This window comes from Talpa occidentalis, unplaced genomic scaffold (genome assembly GCF_014898055.3).
Source record: "Talpa occidentalis isolate TD23 unplaced genomic scaffold, MPIMG_talOcc4v2.1 talOcc4.11, whole genome shotgun sequence".
Classification (NCBI taxonomy): domain Eukaryota; kingdom Metazoa; phylum Chordata; class Mammalia; order Eulipotyphla; family Talpidae; genus Talpa; species Talpa occidentalis.
The window spans coordinates 33445368-33465961 of record NW_023601104.1 but is presented as its reverse complement, the minus strand read 5'-3'; the positions used below and the strand labels follow the sequence as shown (position 1 = coordinate 33465961).

The following is a 20594-nucleotide window of genomic DNA, read 5'->3' as shown; positions in this document are numbered from 1 at the left end:
CACTAAATTTCTTTCTTTGTTGTCTTTGCCAGATTTTTTATCTTTATCTTTGAGCCAATTTGCCAGAAAATTTGAACACAGTCCCTTCTCTTTAATGACCTCTAACCCTGGTCGTTTTGTGTCATAGACATTTATTGGAGATTTGGGGGAATGGATTACCTTGGATAGAGGATTGGATGGCAGAATTTCCATCCAGATAATTTAAAATTAAAGCTTGGTTCTCTCTGTTTTAAGAGGTTCTCCAAATTCCCATCTACTATGAGGGCTTTAGTTTCTGATCATATTTCTTAGCTTTTCTTTTTCTTCTCTTTTGTTCTTCCCTGTGCCCAAATCCTTTGGCAGAGCTATATAGCTAGATTTGTTTTTTCCTCCCACCCACGTCCTGGCGAGGGGTGGGGGAGACTCACCTTCTACCCGCAAGGGGCCTATCAAGGTATTTTCCTAAACAAAGACACTTCCTTCCCTAAAAGGAACTCTGGTGCCAGCTGATAAAATAATAGTTTCTCTTATTTGCTAAAACAATGACAGGGCTGTCAAATCTTGTTTATTCTAAGGATATCTGACATTAGTTGGGTTTCTGCTAATGAGAGAATACCCAGTTTGCCCTGGCAATTTAGATTTACTTCCATTATGTCATCTGATGTGCTGCTTACAAACTTGGGACTGGTAGTTCTCATTTTGCCTATTTTGTGATGGGCAAAAATGGGGTTAAGAAATGGTCAGTGACTGACCAATAACAGAGCCTCTGAACTAGAACATGAACCTAGATATCAGCTCATTCAATTACTTTTCCCTTAAAAGTTTTCACAAAAATGGAAAATCTACCTATTTTTTAGTCTACTGAGCTGTTTTGAGAATGAACTTGGTGCCCCTCCTCCCCATGCAGAAGGTCAAAAGAGACATGGGTTATTTGGCAGATAGTGCTGGAGGAAAAGATAAGTTGTCAGCAGATGCTTTTCTGTGTTGAGAATGAAATGTTATCCCTGCAAGATAACCATCTTGAGGCTGTTAGGAGCAGCAAAGGCCAGGGAGGAATCCAGCAGGACTACTCAGGACCAACCTCCAAGGCCTTCTCTCTGCTGCAGATGCTTCTCCTCCTCTCCCCTCATCCAAACCACCCTGCTTTGACTCTGGGAAGCTGTCCCTGATAGCCACGTGCAGATTGGCGCATTCTCTCTGTCTCTTTCTCTCTCTGATTCTTGGGGGGAAAGGATGCTCTGAACCAACTGCACAAACACAGGTTTTATGGACTCCACCCCCACTCCAAGACACCATGAACTACAAATCCCATAACGTCATCACCACCAAAGGGAGAATTGCTGGGAACTGAGGGTGTAGTTAAGCAGCTAGGCCTGGTGTATAACCAGACATGTGGGCCTTGAGGGTCTCTTGACTTTTCACCGGCTCTCAGTGTGCTATTGGGATTCCAGCTCAGTAGAACTGGTAGGATGCATTCACCAATTTATTTCCTTCTCTTCCACCTGAGTTATTAATTTCTTTATGTCTTCCCCTTCTTTTATAAATAAACCCTTTATTAACCTTTTTGTGTGTGCCTGCTGTTGAGTCTTATTATAAATCCCCTTTATGCACGCGTGAGGACCCACAGTCAGACAACCCATTTCATATTGGGGTTGCCCTGTAACAGTTTCCCACTGGCAATTACTCTCTGCTTTGCACCATTAGTATGTTCTAGATAGTGGCTTCCAAACTTGGTTAATTTTGACTCGCAATAAAAACATATTCTTTATCTTGCATTGCAAACCACACACCACCCACAAAGCTCTATGCCATCTCTGTCCCTGACTCACGAGTACTCAGAGAAACACACACGTATACCACAGAACATCACACACAAACGTTCACCCTAATTTTGCATGATGCTCACTAGTATTTCTTTATTCTTTTCTACTAAAAAACACTGGTTGTGACCCACTAAATTGATTTCATGACCCACTAAGAATAATTACTTCTTTAATCTCTCGGCAGCACAGCGTGATATTCTATTACACATTGCAGCCACCGCCCCCCTCACTGCTCTCGACTGTTGAGTTCAATTCCCTTCATATCCTTCCACCCAGGTTTTCTCAGAAGCTCCTCACCAGCCACCTTGCCCTTACTCTTTCTTTTCTATCCTTCCCAATGATTTTTCTTAAATGCAAATTTTGTCTAGAAATTCTGATGCTTAAAAACCTCCTGAGGGTTATAAGCACATTGCAAATAGTGAGCCTGACTAGAAGGCCCTTTGCATCCTGTGCACACACACTAGCCTTCCTGTCCTCGACTCCACCAGGTTGAAGCCCTTTGTGGTTCCTCCACCCCAGAAACACCAGCTGTTTCCCTTCCCTGTGACTTTGCACTTGCTGCTCCCTGACTGGAAAGTTCCTCTTTTCTTTGGTGAAAAACTGCTTTCACTTGAAGAGCTGAGATTACTAGAAAGAAGGAAATCCACCCATTTCAACCACGTGATGGACATGGAGGGCATTGTGCTCAGTAAGATAAACCAAAGAAAGATAAATATTGCTTGAAATCTTGTCTCTGTGGGTTGGTTGGGGTGGATTACAGGCACCCCTCAAAAGGAAAAAAGAAAACAAAAGACCCAAAATGGAGTCTTTTATGTCAAGCCCCACCAAGTCTTAATACCTATTATAACTGCAGTTTCAGTCTCTCCCAAAGGTAGAATTTTAAGCCAATCAATCCGAGTTTCCTGGTCAGCTCTTGTGAAGTAATCTGCATAAGATCCCTCTGCCTTCCCCTGAGGGAATGTGGCTTTGCCTGAAATAATCTTGCTTTTCTTGTCTCTCCCTCTTTTCTAAGAGCTTTCCGCTTTGTAGGACACTTTGCAGGGCCTCTCTACTTGCTGGCTGGTGCTGCCAGGTTCGCGAATTGTTTGCTGAAACCAAATGGTCTCTAAATTTTATTCGGACAAATTTTGTTGTTTTTTTTTTAACAGGGGACAAACATACCGAGTGGATGAATATGTTCTGGGGATCTAAGGCACAGCACAGCGATTATAGTCAACCATACTTCATTCTTTCAAAATTGCTGACACTAGAGCCAAAATCTTCCCACCACAAAATGGAAATGATAATTATGTGACCCGAGAGAGGTGTTAGCTAACAATGAGCACCTTGCAACTCATGGTGCAATAAATAAATGTATTAAATCAACACCTTGCACACCTTAAACTTACAATGTTATGTCAATTATAGTTCAATAAATAGAAGGAGAACTCAAATTACCCATTAGCATGAGTTCTCCCTCTGTCTTGGTTTTTGATTGCTTCTCTATATGGCTCTGATATACATCCTCAATAAATCCAATACCAGCAACTTGTAGGTGTATCTTAATTGGTTTATTATCATTGGTACCTAATGTAATGTCATTGTCCAGCAGACATTAATTAAAAATCAGTGAAAGAGCCCTGTACTCCAGTTCTGTATCATTAATTGAATTTCTCCCATTCTATATGATCTTATTCTGTCAGGCTATTGCAATGATCTAGTTGTGTGTGTGTATGTGTGTATGTGTATGTGTGTGTGTGCACATGCCTTGAAAACACAGTGAGAGGGTGTGAATTTGGGAAATAAAAATGATTGTAGATCTTGTATTCCTGATGTGCCTTCTCCCCACCCCAACCAAAGCTATTCATTGCTATGGGGTATCATTACTAAATTTAAAAACTAAGCCCCCCATTCCTTGCCCAGCCTGCAAGTTTGGGAGACTTGAATGGATAAAGGGAGTAGGTGGGACTGCCATGGGAACCTGGACATTAAGCTGATGATCATTTTTTTAATATATTAATTTTTTTTACATCATTGTTCATTTTTAAATAATATTTGCTTCCCCCCAACCCCCTCAGGTGTAGTCCCCAGAGAGTTTCCTTCACCAAGGCACCCGTGCACCATCACCACAGTCCCCTGTGCTCCTCCCTCCTCCCTCCTCTCCCTCCTCCCCTGCAGGTTGTCTCTGATTTATAATTGTCCATTTTTGTTTTGTTGTGTTTTGTACTGTTATTTTTTTTTTACACTGATGTCTTATTTGGTTCCCCTATATTCCTGCTATAAGTGAAACCATCGATATTTTTCTTTTTCCTTCTGGCTTATTTCACTGAGCATCATTCCTTCTAGTTCCATCCACATTGCTGTGAATGGCATGAGTTTATCTTTTTTGATTGCTGAATAATATTCCATCATGTATATATAACACATCTTCTTGATCCAGTCATCTATTTTGGGGCATTTGGGTTGTTTCCTGGTTTTACCGATTGTAAATAGTGCTGCAATAAACATAGGGGTAACAGGTGGTCTTTTGAATCAATGTTTTTGTGTCCTTTAGATAGATCCCTAGGAGTGGAATTGCTGGGTAATATGGTAGCTCCACAGAACAAAGACTAGTCACCCTAACCAATGATGCCTGGAATACAAATATATAGCCTTGGGACCTCTGGGCACAACAGAACTCCTATGTCTCCTATTGCTTTTCTGTATTTCAATAAATCCCCCTTTTCTGTTCTCTTATGAATTCTTTCACTCCTGTACCTCCCACCTACACTGATTCTCCCCCATATAATTGCCCAAGCAGAAATCTGGATTCTGATAGCAGGAACATATAAACAAATATTCAGCACTCAGATTGAAGTTTCCAAACAGATTTCAAAAATTTATGACTGAGATGAGAAGTAGCCTTGAAAGTCTAGACTTCTGAGTTGCCAGAGGAAGCAGGTTGTTATGTTCATGCCACAACAATTAGGTTGGGAAGAGGATAGGGAGAATCAGTGTAGCCTCCTCCCTATGTGCAGGATTAAAGATTGGGACCAAGTGGGGTGAGTGGGGGAGGTCAGAGGGTGGGGCCAGACCTAGTGGGATCAAGGGTCAGGTCCACATCGACAGGACCCAGAAAGTTTGAGCGGCAGCCGGTGAGCCAGTGTCTGTTGCCAGCTTTGCTTGTTCAGGGGCTCATGTGAGCCTTGCATTTCCCTAGTGGGAGCTGGGGGGTCTTGTCAGGCCCCTGACTATTTTGTCCAGCAGAAGTGATACCTGGACAGACCAGAATCTGCTGCTTACCCTACCCCACTACCCACTGGAGTAATCTCTTTTGGCCCAGAGGGGTAGAGGTGTCATGGGAGGAAAGATTCCCATTCCCAAACCTGGCCAATGGAGCAAAGCAAGTCTGAGGTTTCATGCCAACGAAACAGTTGGTGGCAAACCCCAAGTTTGCAGTGTATTTAAAAATATCTTTAAAATAGAAGAAAAAAAAAAACACCTTGCTCTCTTATTTAAAAAAAAAAAAAAAGGTTTATTGTGGGAAAATGAAGATATTTCAAAAGATAGAATGAATCTCTTATCCCATCACCCTGATAGTCACTGTTAATCAGTACTTTGAGCCATATTTTTCTGTCCAGTTTATGTATGAATTTTAATTATAAGTAAAATGGAGCCTCTTTGGGAGCAAGAATCACATCTTGTTCATTTCTTTAATCCCAGTACTTAGGATAATACTTGATGCAGAAAAGGCACTTGATAAATATTTGATAGAATAGTTTTTGAACGAAAACTGTCTCAAATCTCCCAGCAGGAAAGGAGAGAAAGAGAAATAACTTATATGTATTTTCATTATCTTCACATATGATGTACTTTAAGGAGGGACAAATTGTAAATTTCAGTCATCCTGACAAACTGTTATGAGGTGAGTTAGGGGAAACCCTAGAGGGAGCCGGGGGTCTTGCCCATGACAGTGCCAAGCAGCCGCCAGGGACAGCCAGGTCTTTCAGTAATAAAAAACCCAATTCATTTTCTAAGCTCAACAAATCCCAGCTCTGGCTCCATTCCGGGGGGGTCTTAATAACATGTCCCTCTCCCTTTCCCAACCATCCCATCTCTCCTGCCTCCCCCCTGCTTAAGAAGTCCATTCGGAAGTCTTCCCTGACCTCTGTCTGTCCCCCCACCGTCCCCCTGTGGACCACTGGTCTATCAACCCTGGCCCCCTGCTTCACCACTGTCCCTTAACCCTTTCCCCTGCAGCAGCAGAGGGGGGTATTCATCCCAGCTACCCCTTCCTTGGCTCCTTGTCACCCAGTGTGGAGTCCAGTCTCCCTGGGCAAAGGTTCAGTGTCTGACCTCAAAGTCAGGCCTGGTCCCCTACTCCTCTCTCCCCTGCATTTCTTCTCTCCCCCTTAGGTTCCTGGCTCTTCCTTTTGGCCCTCCTCAGCTCACCCAATGGCTGACACCCCAGACCCCTCCCTCCCTGTCATTGTCCCTGTGGAGAAGCCGCTGAAGGTCAGAGCAGGTCAGGGACTGGGCTGGGCTGGGCATCCAGATCTCATCTCTCAGCTCATCAGGGCAGGCGGCCTCAGGAGAAGGGAGGTGAACGCCCTCCTCTGTTGCCTGCTTGGACATCTTTCCTGGGGCAGAGGGGGACAGAGATATCCTGCTCCCACCCCTTTCCCCCTTTTGAATCTCACCTCTCCTGTACTTGGGATATTTCTGATCCAGCCTATTCTGGGGGCCTGTGTTGCCATAAATCCTGGTGCCTATGGCCAGGTCATCAACTCTGAGGTGGGGTAGGAGGTGGCAAAAGGGACCCAGTTTAAGAAAAATGGGTTTGTTTGAAGGCCATAATCTGCCCCCTGCTGGCTGGATTCAAGCTTCTAGCAAACTCTCCCAGGTCTTTGAATCTTGCCTTAATCTCTGTGATCTTGAAATCCTAGACCTCTGTCCACAGTGTCCTGACCTATTTCCTCCCCCAGGGATCCACCCTTTTTCATTATCCTCATATTTTCCCTTCACTCAGTTGACTCTGCTCACATTATCACCCACACTCCAGGGGCATCTGTGTAGGAAAGGACTTTGGCAAGAACAATGTTTGACCCAATGGAACTCTGGGCTCAGAGAATTCCAGGCAGTGTGACAGGCCAGGACGAGGGAGGGCTCCAGTAGGAGATCCTGGAACTCCCCTGCCCAACCTGTAGAAGCTTACCTTTTTGCTCTAAGCAAGGCTCACCCATTCGTTATATCACAGAATGAAAACTCCAAGGAAAGACAGGTTGTAGACTGTTTCCCAAACAGAAACAGACATGCAAAGACAACAAGGAGCATCTGCCAACATCCCAGACAGGGGCCTCTTCCTCTCTCCACCCCACGCCTTGTGGTGCCTGGGCAGGCTGATCCCGGGAGGAGAGGGGCCAGGCAATGTTTCCTGTGGTGGAGGCTGAGTCTGCTCCTGCTCCAGCAGCCCCTCCCAGCAGGAAGGCTGAGCAGTGGAGGCCTTGGGGTGGGGGTGTTTTCAAGATGAAGTCATTTCCCACAGTGAAGAGCAGCCACGATCTGCACAGTCCATTGACAGTCTGGGAGGTTTGCCCAGAGCCAGGAGAGAGTCTAAAAATGCCCAAGCCCATCTTGGGCTCTCAGGAGGCTAACAGGAGTCAGCAAATGCCCAAAATGAAGCTGGCAGAGGGTGAAGTTCATTCCAGCCTCCGGGGTTTTGCATTCCATTGGGCGATGAGATGACCATAGATTGGCTATTGGCTGGGTCCCCTCAAGGGCAGGCCTGGCTCTTTCCTACCTCTGTGTTTCCAGCACCTGATACTGAGTAGATCAGCTATTGAGTGAGTGGTAGAAAACCAAGTGGGTGCTGGGGGACAGGAAAGGAGTTGAAAATCCAACTAAGTGTTGGAGGACAGGACAAGAGTTTGAGGCATGCCAAGAGGGCCTTCACTTACAAGAACAGGAACTGAAGTTTAGCCCAAGATGGGCTCACCTGGAGAAAAGAAGGGAGCACAAGGTGGGGAGGATGGCCATGGGGACGGGCTCGGCATCCCACCACTACGTATCTGTCCACTGCACAGCCTTACTACTCTGCTCCCTGACAACCCTGACTTGGTGGAGAGTGAGGGGGCCCCAGCGACCTGTCTCCTGCTGGGCCCCAGCCCTCCTCCCAGAACTGACTTCCTGCGTCAAGTCCGGCTCAGGACCAGGAGCATGCACCTCCCCTTGCTCCTGCCTCTAAAGATTCATGTCCTCCTGTGTGTGCCCCGCCACGGCAGCAGAGGGACCTGGTGCATGCAGCTCCCTGAACTGGACCTGCCAGTTCTTGGAAATGGGAAGAATATTAGAATATACCACCTAGAGCTGCTGTGAAGACTAAAAAATCAAGTATATGAAGTAATGCTTTGTGAACTGTGAAATATCATTCTAATATAAAATGGTGTCCCCCGGGCCCCAACACAGATGGGTACATGCAGATGCCTACTGAATGACTGCAGAACATTGGTTCTCAACCAGGGTTGATTTTGATACCCCAGGGGACATAGAGCAATATCTGGAGATGGTTTTGGTTGCCATAACTGGGTGGGAGTTGCTATGGCCTCTGATTAGTGCAGGCCGGGGATGCTGCTGAACATCTTCTAATGCTCAGGAGAGCCCTCACTGCAAAGAATTATCTGACCCCAAGTGTTGACAGAGCTGAGGCTCAGAATCCTCGCTATACATGAATGAAAGTATGAAATGTTATCTGTAGATACAGGTGTGGTTTGTTGTTACAGAAAGACAACAGCTGTGGCTGGGGAAATGATCATCAAGATTCCACGGTGCCCCAGAGCAGGACTTACCCCGGGTTAAATGAGATGGCTATGCCCACGTTTGATAAGTTGAAAACATTTTATTTCAATTCTATTCTTGGGAGGCAGCATAAATAATCACAGAAGACCACAAAGGTCTGTGGGGAAGAAAAAAAAAAAGGCTCAAGAAATATGGGGAGATGAGAGTTGACACTCTTCAGCTGGCCAAGAGGGTGGAAAGTTCTTGGAGGAAAAGCTCCAGGAGTGGGGGTCCTTCCCCTGCCCAGGGCTTTGGGAGCCCCAGGCTCTGTGGATTGAGGTTCTGTAGAGTGGCCACAGGAAAGCGGGTGTGATATATGTATCTAGCAGATCCTACCTAATGAGAGGAGAAGGGACACTCATTTCCTGACCCCCAGGCCAGACCTCACCCCCAAGCTGTGACTTTTCTAGGAAGAACAGTGTTTATGGACCCCGTGTGGTCATAGGAAATGAAGGGGGAAAAGGAGGGAGAAAAGAAAAGCTGTAGAAGACAACATGAGATGTGGCACCCCAGAGTCCCATGACCTGGGGCCACTCTGCAGTTCCTCACCTGCAAGATGGAGAGAATAATCCCGGCCTCCTGGGGTGGGTGTGAGGCCCAGGTGAGCTCCTACGGTTAAATGATCGTGTAAACTTTAAAGTGCGATACTAGAGTGAGGGGTGTGGCCATTCTACAAGCGGAAGGCTGAGTGTGGAGACAGCAGTGGGAGAGATGCACATCTCCGGAAGCAGGCAGCCCCTGCTCTGCCTTTCTCAGGGCCAAGCTCCACCCTCCTCAGCCTCCAGAGGAAGAGGCCTCATCTCAGCTGGAGTCAGTCCCCTGCCAGGCAAGAGCAGAGGGTGGGGACTGGGAGGATGCAGGGCTCCGAGTGTGAGGGGCCTCCACTGGGCAGCATGGCATTGGCACTACCGGTGTGGGGCAGACAGCAGAAGTGACCTCAACTTTTCTTCTCCACAGCCCTGGATGGGATTGGCATCTTGACACAGTGAGCGGGCCCTGGCCTCGGGGTCTGGCCACCCCAGGCCCTGGGCCCGGGGCCAGAGTTGACCTGCTGGCCGACTTAGCAAGTCACTCCCCTGCATCCCACAGTTCCATCATTTATAAGATGGGAACACTAGTCCCTACCCTGTCTGCCTCACAAAGCAAATGGGAAAGGGTATACAAGAGCTTTAAAGAGAATCATGGGAAGGCAAGGGGTCATTATGGCCTTAGTGAGCAATTCTCTGAATTCCCTGAAGACAAGAAGGGCTAGGCAAGAGACAGAAAGGAGCTAGGCTGCTTGCAACCCTGGTCAGGTAAGTCAGGCTTCCAGGGCTCCCGGGGCAAGTCAGGGTGGTGGGCAGAGGGGAGGGAGACCAACTGAAGCCTGGGGTCAGCCCATACAGTGTGGTCCCTCAGGGACTCTGTGAGTCCCAGTTAGGAGTGCTACGATGTCCTGACAGTCCTCTCTGTCCGGGGAAAGTTCAAGTTCTAAGTCTACTGGTATCTTGGCTTTCCCCTCTGCTCCCTGGTCCATTGAGGGCACCCCTCAGGGAGTCCGTGGTCTTTGCCCAGCAGAAAGGAAGGCTCCTGGGGTGGCAAGAAAAGGTGCTGCCAGCGGCGGGCCTCCAGGAGAGGCTGGGGCTTTTCTAGCATGAGGTCAAAGATCAGCTTCCAGTTCTTGAGGAGACAGGTGGGGTCCTCAGGTGCTCCCCAGCTCCAGTCCTGGCTCTGTCTCTGGGGTCACTGGATAAAGGGAAGTTAAGGAACAAGTAGAAACAACGGAGAGATGGCCTTAGAAAGCAGCCCAGCCTGGGAGTTAACAGTTTTTGGGGCTGTTGCGCAAGTTTTTCAGTTCCAGCTGGAGCTGCCGAATGCGGATGTCCTTCTGGGCCAGCTCCTCTTTCAACCGCCGAATCTCATCCTGCTGCCGGAAGAACATTCGGAGGAGCTGGAGTGGATGAAGAGAGAGTCGTGATCAGCCCGGAGAGAGCAGGGGAGAAAGTGACTTCACGAAGGGGTGCCAGGTTCCCAGACCCTGCCCTCCCCAGGGCAGTCCCCCCCATTTCCTCCAGGCCTTCCACTGCTGGAACTAGCCCAGCCTCCCATCCACAGTTCTCCCTTCTACAGACTCCACTCCTGGATGGGGCAGTGATATGGGGTCACCGAGGAGGAAGGGAGTCCACACAGGCCGCTTTTCAAATACCCCAGCTATAGGTGTCCAGACCTAATACTTTCATTTACCATTCCAGATGGACACCTTTCTAAAGTGGGTTGCTTTCTTCTCTTCTTAAGGAAGCTCAAGTTATATATAAAATGGAATCCAACTTTTTACCTGCTGACATGGGCCCTTAGTTTGCACTGGGCAGTGTGGTTCATCCACCTGGGTGGATGTGGTCAAAACACAGATCTTGACAAACCTTCACTTAGACAGCTCTCCGCATTAACCAGTCTCTCCATTTCTTCCATAGAACAGACTCATAGGTAACCTCCAAACACTGAACCCCAGAAAGTCGCCAGACCCTCAAGGACCTTCACACACTGACTGAAATGTTACCAACCAGCAGCTGTGTTCACCCTCCAACCTCCTGGTGTGAGTTGCATTTGTTCTTATAATTGCATAATTGAATTAAATATGACATAAAGGGATGAAAATGAACACTAAGAGAATTGCTGCTTCTGTTAAAACTAAGCTGACTGCTTCAGAACATCTTGATAAAAGTGAAGTTAAAACAATTGCTGCTGAATTAGCTGTGGAAGATATGGCCAGAGAGGATTGGGGAATATTCTATATCTTGATTGTGTGAGAGTAGTTACATGACTATCAAGACTTTTGCATGTTTGTCAAAACGCATGGCACCTCCACTACAAAGGACGAATTTTATCACAGGTAAGTTATACCTCAGTAACTAAATATTAATAATATTAATAATAAATAATAATAACAAGTGGGAGAACTTTTAAAATAGTAGGACTTTGAAAATTGTGGCTAAGTTCTTATTCCACCTAAAGAAATGGAAACTGGAAAGTGGAGTTAATAAGAGTTGAAATGTGATTTATGTGAGAGAGACAGCAGATTCCAATTGGTGATCTCCTCAAAGGAAAGGCCTTATCCTGTACCAGTATATGTTGAATGAATATATATGTTTTATGTTTTAAATGAAAAGATATGGCTTATGGAATGAACATATCATTTTTATGATTCCCTCTTTTAACTTTATTTTATTATTTTTTAAAAAAGATTTATTTACGTAAGCATACAAGAACTGGGGTGTAGAACAGAGGTGTAGCGGGTGAGAGGACTCACCAGAGACAGAGTGGGGAACAGAACAGGCAGATTGACTGAAATACACTGCTGAGGGGAGCAGTGGGTGAGCCAGGAGAGGTCTGCAGTGCCATGGGGGTCACCTCCCTGGCCGGGGATCAAACTCTTCTGCAGTGGCTGCCAACAGCCCCATAGTACTATATCTCAACCCCTTGTGCCACCAGGGAGGCCCCTTAACTTTATTTTTTTAATTAATGAACAAATCAGTCCTGGTTTCATTTGCTTAGAGGGACAATAAACTATTTGCCCCAATACTAAACAATTCTTCATATACCCGTGCCTCGCACATTCTCAAAATTTCTTTTTGTAAGTTTTGGTCAGTTTTGAAAACAGCTTTATTGTCACATACTATACATTTCACTCACTTGAAGTGTACAGTTAGCAGTTTTCAGTGAAGTTACAGAGCTATGCAACTCTCCCCTTTCCCCAGGTCAAACCACCAGTTGCGGCTCCACATTTAGACGACTTACAGTCTCATTTTCTAATTGGTTGCCTCCAATCTGCTGTGATGATCAAAACTGTGGGTAAACCTGAGTCAGCAGGCTCTCAGAGAATTTCTTCCCAACAAGGGAAGTGCACAGGCTTTTGTGTGGAGAGACTGTGGCATTTGTGTCGTCTGTTGTCTTCTCAGAGAGCCTTTAAAATTTTCCTCCAGGTTCTCATGGCTAAAGGTTACTAGATTTAATTCCTATAGCACCGACATTCTATACACCTGGTACTAGAACTGACTACAGGACCTTGTTGTGGCCCACGTGGGTGATCACAGCAACTTAGGCACCTCAACCTTTTCCAGGGCACTTATAATTTTTTTTTAAATGCCAAATACATACAAATGTAGAAAAGAGGGGCCTCCCTGGTGGCACAAGGGTTAAAGTCTCAGTGCTATCAAGTTATCACCAGCCATTGCAACACGAGTTCAGTCCCCAGCCAGGGAGACAACCCACATGGTGCAGCAGAGCTCTCCTGTCTTGCCCACTGCTCCCCTCAGCAGTGTATTTCAGTAGCTCTGCCTGTTCTGCTCCCCACTGTCTCTGGTGAATCCTCTCACCCCTGCACCTTTGGCCTACACCCCAGTTCTTGCATGCATGCATAAATAAAAATAAATCTTTAAAAAAAAAGTAGAACAAGCCACACCATTCCATGTGCCTATCACCCGACATCATGAAATAGCATGTGACTCTTCTTGACTCATCTCTACTCCTCCCCACATCCCTGCACTCCCCTCCTTAGGGATTATTTTGAAAGGGATTATTTTTTTTTTTTATTTTGAAAGGGATTATTTTGAAGCAAATCCGATTTATTACATGATTTCACCCAGCCCCAGAAATCTGAACATCCCTCTATAAAGGCACATAAACATATTACATAGCAATTATTCTTTTGCCTGTTCATTTTCCCTTTAACTGATGAGGTTCCAGAAGTCAAGAATAGTTTTATCTTTATGCGTAATAGTGACAACTGTAAGTTGGTGTAATAAGAAGACTTTAAGATGGCCTCCATGTTATCCCCTCACCTCAAGGGTGGACTGGACTGAATCAGCTGCTGGCCTCAAATGAACAGAATATGACAGAAGTGATAAGATGTCATCCCAAAAGTTTGGTAACACAGTGACTGGCTTCCATCTTGGATGCCCTCTCTTGCTCACTCACTCCAAGGAAGCCACGTGTGAGCTGCCTGTAAAGAGGTCCCTATGGCAGGACCTGAGGGAGGCCTGCAGCTGACTGAGGCCTTCAGTCAACAACCTGTGATTGCTGGCAACCATGTGAATGAACCTGGAAGTAGACTCTTCTGCAGTTGAGCCTTTGGGTGCAGTCCCAGCTGATGGTTTAACTATACACCCTCATGAGAGACTTTGAACTACAGACACCCACAGAAACTCTGAGACAATAACTATAGGGGTAATTTGTCAGATAGCCGTAGACAGCTAGTACAGTTAGCCCCTCTGAGCACTTGAAATGACCCAGGGAACATACTGGACCCTTAGGGATTAGCACCTTAATGTTCACACCATTTCATGTCCCCATTGTACCAAGAGGGAATGGGTTTAGGAAGATCAGAAAACTTGCTCAGTCACAGCCACGAAATGGCAGAGCTGGGACAAAAATGCAGCAGGTCCACATAACCAGCTCTACCTCAGCTGTGTCAAGCAAAGAGTCTTTGCATTCTTGGAACCCAGGCTGTGCTGGCTGGTACTGGCTCTGGGACAAGGGTTGGAGGAAAAGCCTTCGGGGGTATGGTCAAGGTCCAGGTATGGATACCCCTGTATGGGCTGCTTCCTTTCTTTTTCTTTCTTTCTTTCTTTTTTTTTTTTGAAAGATTTATTTTATTTATTTATGCACACAAGAATTGGGGTATAGGCCAGAGGTGCAAGGGGTGAGAGGATTCACTAGAGACAGAAGGGGGAGCAGAACAGGTGGATCTACTGAAATAAACTGCTGAGGGGAGCAGCGGGCGAGACAGAAGAGGTCTACTGCACCATGTGGGTCACCTCACTGGCTAGGGATCAAACTCCTGCTGCAGTGGCTGCTGATAGCTTCATAGTGCTGAGACTTAACCCCTTGCACCACCAGGGAGGCCCAGCTGCTCCTTTTCTATATGGCACGAAGAGTACTTTCACAGACACCCAGCCTCTTCCACAAAAACAGGAAATTGTCAGACCTTGTCACTGCCGCCACATTGGGGAGGAAGGCAGTGAGGTGACACACGAAGGCCCTCAGTCAGGAGGGATTCTGTAACTCCTGCAATGCCAAATGGAGGCGTTCTGGAATGGAAGCGTGAGGAGACACTCACTGTGTGGGTTAGTGACTGTGAGTGTGGGGGAGGGGCGTCAATGTCCCCTCCATATCCCAGCCTCTATTTATTGGGGTCAGAGGCAATGGAAGCCAATGGCAGGCTACGCATGGTATTTGTCACAGAAAGAAAAATGTCTCAGAATGGAGCTGACTTAAAGGCCGAAAGCCCATAATTGAAATGTAAAGGTCTCGATCTTCCTGGGCCTGTGGAGGTAATAAGTTACATTTCTTACCTCGTTCTCTGTCCTGGGTGGCACATTTTCTAATAAATCTATTCCATTGACCACAACGCTCTTCTTTTCCCTGATGGGAGCCTTAAATACCATTTTGGAGGACTTCTTGTAGCCTTCTTTCAAAGACATGAGCACGGGATCTATGGAAGGCAAGGAAAGTTCATGCAAATGATTCACTTGACAACAGTGTCTTTCACTCACACCTGCTTGACACTGGCTGGGGGTCAGGGCAGGTTCTAACAGGGGATGTGGGGCAATGGGCTGTGATCTCTTCTGTGAAGCCCCCCCACCCCTGGTACCTCGGTTGATGCCTCCCAGCCATTCATCGGGGGTCAGCGCTGGCTCCGTGCCGGGCGTCATGGGGTAAATGTCTTCCTGGTAGGAATCCGACTGCAGAAGAGTAGACACTTGGGGGCTGCCGAGAAACCCTCTGCTCGACGGTAGAGTTTTCTCCTCGCCAACCTCCAGCCCCATCCCCTGCTTTCCTGCCTCCATACTGCATTCATAGTGTCTCCCACTTGGAATTCCCACCCAGCGTTTGCTAGCAAGTCAAACTGCCCCCACCTTAGAATGTCCCCGCCCTCACCCCAAACTGGGTCAGGAGACCACAGTTTTGCAGGACCTTTTCTGGGCTCCTCAGGCTTACAGGCAGTAATGAGCAAGTTAGGATTCAATGCTGGGCAACGTGGGAATCCAGCCCAGCCCCACTCACCCGCCGGGGCACAATCATGGAGATGGGCTCGATCAGGCCCTTGAGAGTCACCAGCTTGTAGAAGCGGAATACCTCGCAGGCCGACACATCCAGTCCATGCTTGGGCATGACCCCTGTGGACGGCATAGATGGTTCCATAGGGTCCCAGGGACTCCCAGCCTTGGCGCCCCTCCTCCCTGGTGTTCTCGGCCAGGAATATCCCTGGACACTTAGGCTTGGCGGCAATGACCCGTGTGAGGGCAGTGGGCGAGCTTCTGGATTCCATCTCTATCTCTGAGTGGCAACTTCCCAGATAAACCCCTTGAACCAGACCTGTCTCACCAAGGGATCCACTTTAGGATTAGGGCCTGTTAGAACTAGAAAGACCTGTAGAAAAACTTGAATCTGATTGATGAGACTCCTCAGGGTCAGCGGGGAAGTGGCTTGCTCAAGGTCACAGAATATGGCTAGGGCAAGGCTATAGAGCCTGTCATCTTCTGAAAGGAACTGGCCATCCTAAGCCTCTGTGCTCCCATCCTTATAGAGAGAGGAGGGAGACATCTTTCCCCAGGCACCCCATGTTTAAACACAGCCTGGGATTGCTGTTGTCATGTGTCTCGACAGTACCAGCCCCTCATGCAATGGTTTGATGGGGGCTTCAGTGAGAAGATGATTAACTGTCCAGCATGGCAATGAGCAAATATCACATGAGCTTCTTACTTTGTGATGTGAATATGAATTCAGATTCTACCTTTCCGCTCCTCTAACTTGGAGGTTGCTCTTCTAGATACAAGAATTCCAGGAGCAGGAGGGAAGTAGAACAGTGGTACCCAAGTGGGATTTGGAGCCAGCAGACCTGGTTTTGAATTCTGGTTCTGCCATTTAGAATCTATGTTGCCTGTGGGGGTGATTGCCTGACTTCTGGTGAATGCCCCAGAGTGGCCTCAGGTAAGAAGGATGAGGAGAAAAGGTCTTTGGTTCCTCCCTCTCCTGCAGTCACGCTGATTCTACTTTCTACACATCTAAATTCATCCTCTTCTCCCTATCTTCATGCCATGTCTCTCTCTATCACTCCCTGCCTACAAGTCCACAGTGGCCTCCTAACTGGCCTCTCTGCTCCCCTCCCGCCCTTCCATCCATTCTTCCCATAGAAGTCAGAACAATATAAAAATAACATTTCAGCTCACATTATGTTGTCCCATCTCCCACCCACCCAAGAAATAGAAAACCTTCCAATGACGTTCCAATAAGCCCCAAACTCCTTTCCCTACCGATGGTCAGTTTCACGTGCCAGTGTTCTGTTAGCAGACTGTCTCCGCAGTGGGGCGTGATCCAATCATCTGAAGGTCTGAGAGGAACAATAGGAGGGAGGAACTTGCCCTTGTTTTTCCTGTTTCACTGATTGAGCTGGGACAGCTCATCTTCTATCCTGGGACTGGGATTTATACCACCAGCTCCCCTGCTTCTCAGATCTTCAAGACTTGAACTAAATGATAACCACTGACTTTCATGGACCTGGAGCTTATAGATGGCAGATTGTGGGGTCTCTCAGCCTCCATAATCACACGATCCAATTCTTTACAAATTCCATACTTATATAAAAATTTATATATTTGTTTCTGTTTCCCTGGAGAACCCTAAACAATACTTTGTGTCTCAGGGGACACCCATCTCTCCAACTTCATTTCCTAACACTCATTCCATCTCCCGCTATGTTACAGAGTCTAATCTGTGCTTAGTCACATCGACCTCCATTCTCTCCTGAGAACATGCCAGACTCATTCTTGCCACAGGATTTTGCACTGGCTATTCCTCCTGTTAGCACTGCATTTTTCCCTTCCCAAATTTCAAATCTCAGCTTAAAATGTCACCTTCCGTGACTACCTGATCTAAAATAGCCCCAGTCACTCTCTGTTCTATTACCCTACTTATTCTTCTGCCTACGACTTGCTACCATCTGATATTTTCCTTACTTTGTTTATTGTCTGTCTCCCCCCAGTGGAATGTAAGCCCCAGAAGAGTAAGACTGTGTTTTGTATTATTTTCTACTGAGTCCAGGGTTTGGCACATAGCTGGAACCCAATAAGTGTTTGTTGAATGACTATGTGAAGGAGCAGGAGGAGCCAAGTGCTATAGCACATATGATCTTTAAACTTTACAATGGCCTTACCAGGTAGGTTTGATTATCCCCATTTTGCAGATTAGAAAACTGAGACTCAGAGGGGTTTAAGTACATAGTTGAGCAAGAAGTAAACTAGGTTTGACTCTGAAGTACAGGCTACTTCTTACTTTTTTTTTTTTTTTTTTTACTATTTGATAAAGAGGTGACAGTGATGGAGGTGAAAATGACAGAGAATTGAGGAAGGGTAAAGTCTTTGGGATTGTCATTAGGAGCTCAGGTAGATCTCTGGATCTCCATTTTGCCTTTTGTCACTGAGGTGGCTTCTCAGAACCTCCCAGAACTGCTGCCCCAGCAGCTGGCCCTAGCTTCCTGTCCATAGTACCAGACCCCCAGTTGGAGCAAGTCAGACTCGAACTCCAAGGAGAGACAGAAAGAAAACCCCCAAGAAGATGTCTTCCACTGGGTGATTTGGATCCCAAATGGGGAACTACTGAATTGTTCCCACTGCCAGGTTTAGTTCACAGAAATGGGAATGTTGCAGTAAGACTTCAGTGGTGGGAGAATATGAGGGATGAAGACCATTTCACCTTACCCTCACTATAGCCTGTCCATCCTGGGCCTTCCCTAGGATTTGCCTGAGGACCAGGGAGCCTGAGGAGGCAGTGTTGGGTGCCCCACGGAACTTCCTCCTGTCTTCTCTGGCAAGGATAGCACAGCTCCTGGGCACTTCACAGGGGCAGCATCTGTAGGTTCTACTCTAATGTGCCCATGAGCTGTGGCCTTCTGAGTCTGGTTTTTCACTTAAAACAGTAGTGGGAATGTGGGAAGGATGTGACCCATAAGCCAAATGTCCAGTCTCTTGTAAGCATAACAGCTATGCAGCCACAGTACCTCTTACCTAGGCCTTTTTGGGGGGCTGGGGAGCGGAACTCCATGAGGTAACTCAGGTAGGGCTTCTCAGTGCTGATCTCATAGTACCGGATGTTTCCATCTCCCTGGGGGCAAGGAGAGAAGGAAATGAGGGTGGCTGAACAGGCCTTGGTCCCAGGGTCTTGCTGAGAAATGTGTCTGCTGTACCTCAGATGTGGTCAAATGACCAAGGAAACCTGGCCTCAAGACTTGGTGATAGTCATAGTGGTGGTGGCGATATGTGTGTGTCTATAAATTGCCTTTCTGACAAAACCATATTTGCCAAAGATCTCTACCTTCAGGCTTTGATCTTTATTTCAATATAAATCCTATTCTTAAGTCAATCTCAGTCATTGACACCTTAGTAAGAATGTCAGACTTGATGTAGGTTTTTTGTTTGTTTGTTTTGTGGGGTTTTTTTGTAGAAGAACTGGGGTATAGGCCAGAGGTGCGAGGGGTGAGAGGATTCACCAGAGACAAAGTGGGGAGCAGCACAGGTGGATTTACCAAAATACACTGCTGAGGGGAGCAGTGGTCGATAGAGGAGAGGTCTGCTGCACCATATGTGGATTTGCCTCCCTGGCCAGGGATCGAACTCAGGCTGTAGCAGTGATAGGGCTGAGAATTAACCCCTAGGTGACCAGGAAGGCCCTTGCCCTTGAGGTAGGTTTTGATGAGAGAACATGAAAACCAGATTGGGTCAAAGGAAGGAGAGATAGAGAGTTTAGGCTGGTTCTTCTTAGGGGATGGGGCAGGATCAGGGGCATAAAGAAGGCAGGGGTCTCCCCAGTCCCTCCCCCACCTTCTACTACCTTTCCAGCCAGGTAGAGCATGTGGGTATCAGCATCGTAGAAGGGGAATAGGAGACCGGACAGTCCATCAATTTCCTCCTCGATCATTGGCATGGATAGGTCCTCCTGAAGACCGGGAGCAGGCCAGTGTCAGCCTCTATCCAGGTAGGATGGATCTTTGGCTGCCCAAACCCCAGCTAAGTACTCCCCCTCCCCACTATGATCCTATTATGTCAACTCCCGGCCTCCCCCGGCTGACCTGGTCCCAAAGGGCGATCTGTCTCGTGTTCCACCTGGAGACCCCTGTCGTGAGAAGTCGCTTCATGTTCCCCAGGAACACCACCCGATTCACTCTGTGGTTTTTGCAGTTGGCCTCCTGCAGGGACAGAGCGAGCTGGTGAGCCAAGACCTCCAGTCACTGGGCTAAGTGGTGGCTCCCAAAGATAGTTCCATGTTTTAATCCTTGGAAACTGAAAATGTCTCTCCCGATTTGGAAGGGGTTTTTTGCAGATGTAAGTTTAAATCAAAGATGTTGAGATGAGGAGTTTCCCTTGGATTATCCAAGTGGGCCCTAAATGTCACCATGCATGCCCTTATAGGACATAAGCAAAGGGAGATTCTGCAGACAGGCAGAGGAGAAGGGAATTTGACTCATAGGGACTGAGTAAGTGATGGGGTCACAAGGCAAGGCAACAGGTAGTCACTGGAAGCAGGAAAAGGTGAGGAAGGGTTCTTCCAGAGCCTCCAGAGGAAGCATGGCCTGTCAATCCCTTGACTTCCAACTCCTGGTTTCGAGAATTGTGAGAGCATCAGTTTCTATTGTAAGCTACCTGTTTCCGATAATTTGTTACAGCAGCCACTGCACTAGGAAACTAATGCAGGTGCTGTGGAGGCCGGCACCAGGAACCCCGGCCCCTCACCCATGTCCAGAGTGGCAGCGTGGGTGAGCAGGGAAGGAAATCTAATGCTAACCAAGGAAATCTAATGCTAACCAAGCCTCATGGCCTGCACCCTGCAGGTGCTCAGAGCAGGGTGTCTCTTTAACCTTCATAACAGCACCTACTGGAAGGAATCTCTGAGGACAAGAACCCTGAGCTCAGGGGGCCAGGGGACTTATGCTAGTTCACCCCTGGAGGACTTGCTCCCCTGCAGCTCCTA

The 20594-nt window shown here is 47.2% G+C and overlaps 1 protein-coding gene across 1 annotated transcript in view; it reads right to left on the bottom strand.

The window, feature by feature from the left end:
• Positions 1-5352: 5352 nt before the first annotated feature.
• The window catches only part of CORO2B (coronin 2B), a 130779-nt gene continuing 115537 nt past the window's right edge, over positions 5353-20594 (bottom strand). Inside the window, exons 6-12 of the mRNA XM_037502796.2 lie at positions 19696-19812; positions 19458-19562; positions 18635-18731; positions 15636-15748; positions 15223-15313; positions 14924-15063; positions 5353-10524 (exon numbers count right to left, since the gene is read on the bottom strand). Of these exons, the coding sequence (XP_037358693.2) occupies positions 10393-10524; positions 14924-15063; positions 15223-15313; positions 15636-15748; positions 18635-18731; positions 19458-19562; positions 19696-19812 (795 nt within the window). The 3' untranslated portion in view covers positions 5353-10392. The remainder of the gene's footprint in view (positions 10525-14923; positions 15064-15222; positions 15314-15635; positions 15749-18634; positions 18732-19457; positions 19563-19695; positions 19813-20594) is intronic.